The sequence below is a fragment of the Lactuca serriola genome, chromosome 5, assembly GCF_051521515.1.
Source record: "Lactuca serriola cultivar US96UC23 chromosome 5, Lser_US96UC23_V15, whole genome shotgun sequence".
NCBI classification, from domain to species: domain Eukaryota; kingdom Viridiplantae; phylum Streptophyta; class Magnoliopsida; order Asterales; family Asteraceae; genus Lactuca; species Lactuca serriola.
The window spans coordinates 339,509,671-339,518,231 of NC_136412.1; the positions used below are offsets into that span (position 1 = coordinate 339,509,671).

An 8,561-nucleotide genomic window follows, 5' to 3' on the forward strand; every position below is an offset into this window, starting at 1 on the left:
ACCAACCGGTGTGGTGGTGATCCCTGATGACGATGCGCAACAGTCCGAAGGGGTCGACAGGGTGACTGAACAGCCCGTGATTTCAAACTTCTCTTATATTCCCTCTCCAAATGTTTCGTTTGCTCCTTCAAAGCTTTTGCCTGCACAAGGCTCTGGTGTCCCTGGACAAGCTGTAGTCTCCAAGGGTGGTGGTCCTGGAGATGGTGTCTCCGAATCTACCATTTTCATTCCGCCATGGGATCTTCGTAATGACTTTCGACTTTTTGTGCGAGCCAATGCTCTGGAATTTTCACAACACGCCTTTCCTCCGGCTGCAGTTGGAGAGATGGAGGCGATGGGTAATCCCGCCCTTGCTCACAATATGGCCTATGCTGCCGCGCATGCCATGTTTTATCTTGTTGCAGGTTCTAGGCGCATCCATTCCCTTGGCGAGATGGAGACTGTACACGCCGCCTGTGGGTCGAGTGTAGCGGGTCTGGAGCGCCGTCTGGTCGAGCTTGGTGATGATCTCCGTGTTTCTGAGAAGAAGTGCGAGTTGTTAGCTTCTAAGAAAAACGTCCTTGATGAAGCCAGAGCCGCGTTGGAGGCCAAGGTTGATTCCCTCACGCAGATGAATGAGGGTTTGTTGATTTAGGTGGAGAGTCTCGAGCGTGATGTCGCTGATCGTGACAAGCTTGTATCGTCGCTTCAGTCGGATGTGGATGCTTCTCGTCGGGACCTAGATTGGCTAGTGCGTGTTGGTGTTGTGCGTATTGTAGATAAGCTGATTGAGCATCCCGATTTTACCAATGCCATAAGCCTTATCCGTCACGCTGTATTTGTGGCTGGGGCTGAATCCCTTTAGAAGGCTTCTGTTGGTGGTCAGGGTGTGCCTGCTGGTGCTTCCTTGGTTGGTCCTGTGGTTAGTGTAAATGATGCTCTCTTGTCTTTTGCCAGTATGGATTATGCATCTTTGTTGGATTTGGGGGAGTTAGGTATCGAGGGTCTTCGAGAGTTTTGTTCTTTTGGCAGTTCTGAGAGTACCCCAGAAAGTGTGGTGGGTCAGGAGATTGTGCCGGTAGTTGGGGTTGGTGCGGGGGAACATGCTAAAGATAACGATGCTGGTGGTGAAGGTGATCGCGGGATTGGAGCAGGCATTGGTGGTGACAGTGTTGGTGAAGTGGATGTGGTCGATGGGAAGGATGTTGGTGAAGGTGCGCAAGCATCGTGTGTTACCCCTCCTGGGGTGTGAAAAAATTTCTTTGCTTTGTCAGTTTTAATGTTTTGGCTTTCGCAATGTTTAGACAAAAAATGTTTTATTTCTTGGGTATGTATTTTGTATGCTCTAAGCATTATCTCAACGCTGTTTTTTTGCTTTGTTTATTGTTTGGCCTGCCTGTTTATTATTCATTGTCTGTAAGACGTGGTACTCTGATGTGCTAGGCATTTCGTTTTGCCCATGTTTTCGTTGACACACTGAGTGTCAGTATTGGGCACTCTTGACACCCAACAATTTGAGCTTTTCATGTGAAAACTCGGTCGTTATATATTAATACACTACGTATCAAAGATCAGCAATTGCATTATCATTCTACATTGACCGCGGAAAAAATACACTAAGTATTAAACTCATGTCACTAAGCATGAATACATGTACTCTAAGTACTTTGGGATGTGCTACACTAAGCAACACATTGGTCGGCTGGGGCCGCGACCCTTCCTTCTTTGTTTAAAAGAAATACTTCTTCAAGTTCCTAGCATTCCACGTTCTTGGAATCTGCTTTCTTTCCATTGTTTCTAACACGTATGCGCCATTCCTGCTTGCCTCTGTGACTCTATAAGGGCCCTCCCAAGTTGGGCCTAGCTTGCCTTGGGGTTGGGCTCGACTTGCCTTGTTTTTTCTTAGAACATATTCACCAACTCTAAATGCTTTTTCCTTTACTCTTTGGTCGTAATACCTTTATGTCGCGTGCTTGTATGCGGCTTGGCGCATTACAGATTTTTCACGCTTTTCCTCTAGGACGTCCAAACTTATCCTTAGGTTTTGAGCGTTGCTTTCCTCATCCTTGTTGGTCACCCTTAGTGTGCTCACTGCCACCTCCATGGGAAGCATGGCCTCTGTCCCGTACGTTAGACTGAAGGATGTTTCCTTCGTACTTGTTCGTGGTGTAGTTCTGTACGACCATAGTACCGTTGGTATCTCCTCCGCCCAATTCCCTTTTGCCTTGCCCAGCCTCTTCTTGATTCCATTCACAATGGTTCGATTGGACACCTCTGTCTGTCCGTTCGCTTGCGGGTGTGCTACCGATGTGAAACGTTGGTTTATTCCTTTTGTGGCGCACCACTCTCTGAATGGGTTCTCGGCGAACTGTAGGCTGTTATCACTGACAATGACTTTAAGGGTGTTGAATCTTGTCATGATGTTCTTCCATACGAATTTTATCATGTGCCTCCCCGATATGCACGCCAGTGGCTCTGCTTCGATCCATTTTGTGAAGTAGTCTACAACCACTACCATATACTTTAGCTTTCCTGGTGCTTTTGGGAATGGGCCCACTATATCTATGCCCCACTGGTAGAATGGCCATGGGCTGGATATGCTATGCAACGGTTCCGGGGGGCTCGCTTGGACTGGGGCGTAAGACTGGCACTCCCTACATTTCCTGGTCATTTCTATCGCATCTTGCTGTATCGTTGGCCAATACACCCCATGCGCAACACCTTGCCCGTTAAAGCTCACGCCCCTTTGTGTGCGCTTACCTAGCCTGAGCGTGCTTCTTGTAACATCTCTTTTCCTTTGGCTAGATCCACACACTTTAGCCATGGGGCCGTAAACCCTTTGTTGTACAGCTCCCCATTAACCATTGCATACGAAGGCGCTTTTATACATATCTTCCTAGCCTCCCCATGGTCGTCTGGTAGCTCCCTTCTCTGTAAGTACTCCCGGAACGGTGTCATCCATGTGGGTCCAGCTGGGGCTAAGGCGTTCACCTGCTACTCATTTATACTTCTTTCGCGAAGTACCTCTACTAGGACCTTCTTCGACAGATGGTCGAAGCATGTGGATGCCAACTTACTTAAGGCGTCGGCCCTTTTGTTTTCACTCCTAGGTATCTGCTTGATTGTGAACCGCTCGAATAGTCCTACCAATTGCTTTACCATCTTTACATACTTTCCCATCCTTTGATCTCTCACCTCGAAGCTCCCATTGACTTGGTTAGCTGCTAGCCTCGAGTCAGTTAGGGCTGTTACAGCTTTCGCGCCCATCTGCTTGGCTAGACGCAATCCTGCGAGTAGCGCTTCGTACTCCTCTTCATTGTTTGACGTATGAAGATCGAAATGAAGGGCGTAGGTTACCTTTTCTCCTTCCGGTCTGGTCAAAATCAGCCCCGCCCCTGAGCCTTCCCTGCTGGATGCCCCATCCATATACAAAGTCCATGAGTTGTTGTCAGTCGGGGCCTCCTCAACCACCCACACTTTCTCTTTGGTTGGGTCCCCTTCGTCCGGAATTTCTAGTAAGAAGTCAGCTAGCGATTTCCCCTTGATACTAGTCCTTGGGCAGTAATTTATGTCGTGTTCTCCTAGTTCGATTTCCCACTTCGCCAGTCGGCCCGACATCTCCGGCTTGAGTAGTATCTATTTGATGGGGTAACTCATGAGCACCTCGATCTGGTGTGCCTGGAAGTATCGTCTTAGTCGTCGTGTCGCGTAGATGAGCATCAGTACTGAAGATATTGTTTTGCCTGATGTCGAGAGATACACCTGTAACGTCTCTCCAGGGATAGGGCTGGCCAGCGTGGGTAATTCATGTAGTGCTTCCTTGATTCTTTGGAGCCCCTTTTCTGCTTGATCCGTCCACTGGAAATTGCTTTTCTCAATACACCCCTTCAATGTGTGGAATAACGGCATGGCCTTGTCAGCGGATTTTGAAATGAACCTGCTTAGGGATGTGAGTTTTCCATTCAGGCCCTGAGCATCTCTGAGGGAGCTCGGCGTCGGTGTCTCAATGAATTCATCGACCTTGGTCGGGCTGGGCAGGATTCCTTGTTTGGTGACGTAGTACCCCAAAAACTGCCCTTCTTCTACCCCAAACGTAGACTTCGCTGGGTTCAGCTTCATTTTTACCGCCTCTAGGGTTCAGAAGGTTTCCTCAATATCCTGTAACATTTTGTCTTCATGCGGGCTCTTAATCACCATGTCGTCCACATATACTTCGATGTTTCTCCCGATTTTCTTGGAAAATATTGAGTCGACCAGGCGTTGATATGTGGCCCCTGCGTTCTTCAACCTGAAAGGCATCTTAGTGTAGCAAAAGGTTCCGTGGTCCGTGTAGAAGGCTGTCTTCTCCTCATCTTCTTTGTTCATCAGAATCTGGTGGTACCCCTTATATGCGTCCAAAAAGCACTTTAGCTTGAATCCTTGTAACGATTCCACTTTCTGATCAATATCCGGGAGAGGGTAGCAATCTTTAGGGCACGCCTTATTTAAATCTGAAAAGTCTATGCACATACGCCACGACCCGTCTTGCTTGCGGACCATGACCGGGTTCGTAATCCATGTTGGAAATATTGCTTCTCGCACTATCCCGGCTCCCGCCAGTTTGGCTACTTCTGCATTGATTGCCCTGTTACGGTCTCCTCCCTGAACTCTCTTTTTTTGCTTAACCTCTTTTGCGCCTGGTTTAATTACGAGTTTATGCTCGATGACCTTCCTTTCTACTCCCACCATATCCATAGGAGTCCATGCGAACACATGCTTGTACTGTTTAAGAAAGTTGACTAGCACTCTTCTTGTGTGGCTTGGGAGATCGCATCCAATGCTGACTGGCTGGTCAGGGTATCTTTCGTTGATCACTTCCTTCCCTTTTACGAGATCGTTTTTGGGCCTCTTGGTCTCCTTGGTAGTTGTAACAGCCCGGAATTTCAAGTATTGTTATATTTATGATTTTGGGTGTTTTAAGAGGGGACTCGGTGAGTTGGAGCTCATACTCGCCGAGTAGGATCGCAGATCTGGTCGTGGGTTCGCGACTGGACTCGACGAGTCCGGATATGGACTCGGCGAGTCCGCGCTGTTTAGCGAAACCCTAACCGTCCAGGTTTGGGACATATATCAGGGGCCTTATGGCCGTCATTGTTCACCCTAGTCCTTTGAGAGAAACCCTAATTCGATTGTGAGCATCTGGAGCAAGGTAGAAGACCATTATTGATCTTGGAAGTGTTATTTTGCAAGGAGGAGGAGGCTTGGTTAAGGGAACATCAGGAGAAGCCATATTCTGAGGGTTGGGGACACAGAGCAACGTTATTCAGGTAATAGTTTCGAGTTGATCCCTTCTATGTTGATGTGTATATGGATTTAGGGTTTATTGAACCCTTTTGTGGCTAGAATGAGTGTCTCCTTAGTCCCCCAAGCGATTGGAACCCTATATTGGGACCCTTGGAAGTCCAGAATGTCCCATGCCTGAGCTTCTCGGGAATCAATGGAGGTTTTGGATTGGAATCCTTATGCCTTAGGTCAAAACGTAAATTATGAGTCATGGGGTGTATTATGAGCACCGAAATGAGGACTTTACGTGATGAATCAGTCTAGGAAGGCCAGACCTATGAATGGTCGGAGCAGATCTGACCTTAGAAAGCAGTTTGAGCGGTTGCATGGCATGGACTCGCCGAGTCCGATGAACAGACTCGGCGAGTAGCTTGAAGATTAACTGGGACTCGCCGAGTTGTTCTTCATACTCGGCGAGTTGAGTCGGGGTGGCCCCACGATTCTTCCAGCAGGAACTCGTCGAGTCAAGGGGGATACTCGACGTGTAGAAAGGGAATCTTAGAGAATTGGTGAGGACGTCTAGACTCGCCGAGTCGCCCTAGCGCTCGCCGAGTCCGGTCAAGTTGACCGTTGACCGTTGACCGTTGACCAGAGTTGACCTATGTTTGACTTCTTAGGGATAGTCAAACTTAGAAGATAAAAGTGTTAATAAGAGATGTATGATGTTATAGGGAGATTGTAGCCCGGCGGATCGAGCACGAGTGACTTCGGGATTTGCTAGCTTTCGATATTCACGAGGTGAGTCTTCTCACTATACCATACCCGGAAGGGTTTGACTGTGTGACCGGAAGGTCGGATATGATATGTGATATATGTGCTATATGTGATAAGATAATTGTTATGCGTGCTATGTATGTTTATGTGGGCCGGAAGGCATTATGTTATGGGCCGGAAGGCGTGTAATCTGGACCGTAAGGTTGGCGTGGCTAGGACCGGAAGGTTTACCCAGCAGGGACGGAAGTCCCCTGAGACACATGGACCGGAAGGTCAGGGCCTGGAAAGGCGTATGTGCGTAAGTTGTATTTTGGGGAACTCACTAAGCATTTATGCTTACAGTTGTTATGTATGTGTTTCAGGTACTAGCGAGGACCGTAGGAAGGCGCCGGCGTGATCTGTACACACTGATAGATGTTTTGTGATCTTGGGATTTATATGATTTGTATTTTGACATGACACTTGGAATGTTTATGCCTTGTTTTGAATGAAAATACTTTATTTTGAAATGAAAAATTTGTTTGAAAATTTACGTTGTTACAGTTATTTCTGCCGGCTTCATAAATGTATAGCATTGCAATTCTTTAGGTGGAGTGGCCAACACCGTAGCCGTGCCCGTTGGGGTATCGAACTTCATGATCCCATGCATGGTTGATGGTACTGCCCCCATCTTTAAAAGAGCTATTCTTCCCAGAAAGATGTTGTGTTCCGCTAAATGTCAAATAACCACGAAATCTATCAAGGCGGTTTTCTTCCGCTGCTTGTCGTGACAAGTAATGGTCAGGGGGAGGTGGATTGTGCCCAATGGCCATAGACTATGACCGGTGAACCCTACTAGCCTCCCGGATGTGGGTCGCAAGTTATCCTTCCAGCGGTCTGGGAGGAGCCGGAAGCAGTGCTCATATATGATATCCGCCGAACTCCTAGTGTCGACATAGACCCTATGTATAGTTACATCACTGATGGAGGCTTGTATCACCAGTGGATTGTCACCCCTCCATCCCTCCGGTCAAGGGTCTTGTATGGAGAAAGTGAGTGCACGTTCTGAGGGTTTGGAGGTCTCCTGCTCCCCCTATTTCTCTTCCCTGCTTCTCTTGCTTCGTATCATGAATATCTCCTTGGGCTGGGTTCCTTCACGAGGTGTGCCCTTGGCGTTTTCAGCGTCAAACTTGGCGCGTAGGCTTCACGCTATCTCCACCAGATGTCCTTTGAGTTGCTTCTCCTCCATTTCTTTTTTTAACACCGAGCAGTTGACCGTATCGTGAGTCTTACTTTTGTGATACTCGCAATATCAGTTCTTGGGTGATTTGGGCGGCTGCTGTTTTTCGGACACCGTGTATACTTCTGGGCGGCGACCCCGTCAGTCGTCCCTGACAAACGGCCGAAAGCGTGCCGACGGTCTTCTTGTTTGGCCATAGTGCCTATTTCCTCCTCGGAAATCCGTGTGACCCGGGTTGTGGTGTCTGGTCGCCATGGCATTCAGGTAGGCTTGCTTGGCTACCTTGTCGTCCTCCTGCGCAGATACCGCTCTACCCTTTCCTTTAATTCAGCTCATGTTAAGGGCTTCTTTCCCATGAGTTTTTGTGACAAAGGGCCTAGCAAGAGCCCCCATGTAAAGGCGCCGGCTATGAGCCCTTCATCGTGCCCTGGCACATCCAGTGTAGCATTTGTGAACCGTGTGAAATATTCTCGCACCGTTTCTCTCTCTTTCGGTTTACAACCTATGATTGAATGAGAATCTCCCTTGTACTTACGCAGCTGCATGAAGTTTGTAAGGAAAAGGTACTTGAGTTTAGCAAAGTTCGAGATGTTGCCCGGTTGTAACGTCTTGAACCACGTGCCAGCGTTGCCGTCGAGGGTCGTCGGGAAGTACGTGCACCAGAACTTCTCGTTAAGCTTCAACGACGTCATCGTTCACTCATACGTATCGATGTGGCTATCCGGTTTGGTGGTTTCGTTGTATGTTTTAAGCGTCGGGAGCTTTGCCGTGTTTGGTATTTCATAATCCAACAACTCTTTGACAAACGGAGACGTCACACTACGGGGAAAACTTTCTTGGCCTGGAACCGTTGGCACTCCCTGTTGATACTGAGGGTTCATGCCATGTGACGGCGGTGTAAGACAGCCAGGACTTGGTCCGTAAAAGGGGTATGGATGGAATGGCAGCTGGAGAGGATACCTGGCGGAGAAAGTGTGTGTAGGGGTTATAGGGTTGACCATCACCGGCTGTTGTAGACCGCCGCTGACGGGGATCGTCGGTCCAGTCCATGCACCGGCCATCGGGTAGATTGGTGGCGAGTGATTTATCACGGTTTGTGCCAGTGGCGGTAATGAGGTTGTTGAACATTGTCCACTTGTCATCTGGAAGGACGATGATGTTGCAAACGATGGTGACATATTGAAAGTGTGGCTCAATGGAAACCTTGTTGGGTGGGCCTGTTGTGCCTGCTACAGTGGTGGTGCAAAGAATGGTGGCATCTGAAATGGTGTAGACGGGGGCAGCCCTACCGGAGTCGTTCCTTCCTGAGAGAGCGGTGGTTGTGGAA

The 8,561-nt window shown here is 48.5% G+C and overlaps 2 protein-coding genes across 2 annotated transcripts; both read right to left on the minus strand.

Annotated features, from left to right (window-relative positions):
- Positions 1-2,973: 2,973 nt before the first annotated feature.
- Positions 2,974-3,597, minus strand: LOC145051031 (uncharacterized). Its single transcript, XM_078999183.1, has one exon. The coding sequence runs from the start codon at positions 3,595-3,597 to the stop codon at positions 2,974-2,976; it is 624 nt and encodes a 207-aa protein (XP_078855309.1).
- A 3,969-nt stretch (positions 3,598-7,566) lies between these two features.
- On the minus strand, positions 7,567-7,926 carry LOC145051032 (uncharacterized). The gene has a single exon (XM_078999184.1). The coding sequence runs from the start codon at positions 7,924-7,926 to the stop codon at positions 7,567-7,569; it is 360 nt and encodes a 119-aa protein (XP_078855310.1).
- Between the last annotated feature and the right edge of the window lie 635 nt (positions 7,927-8,561).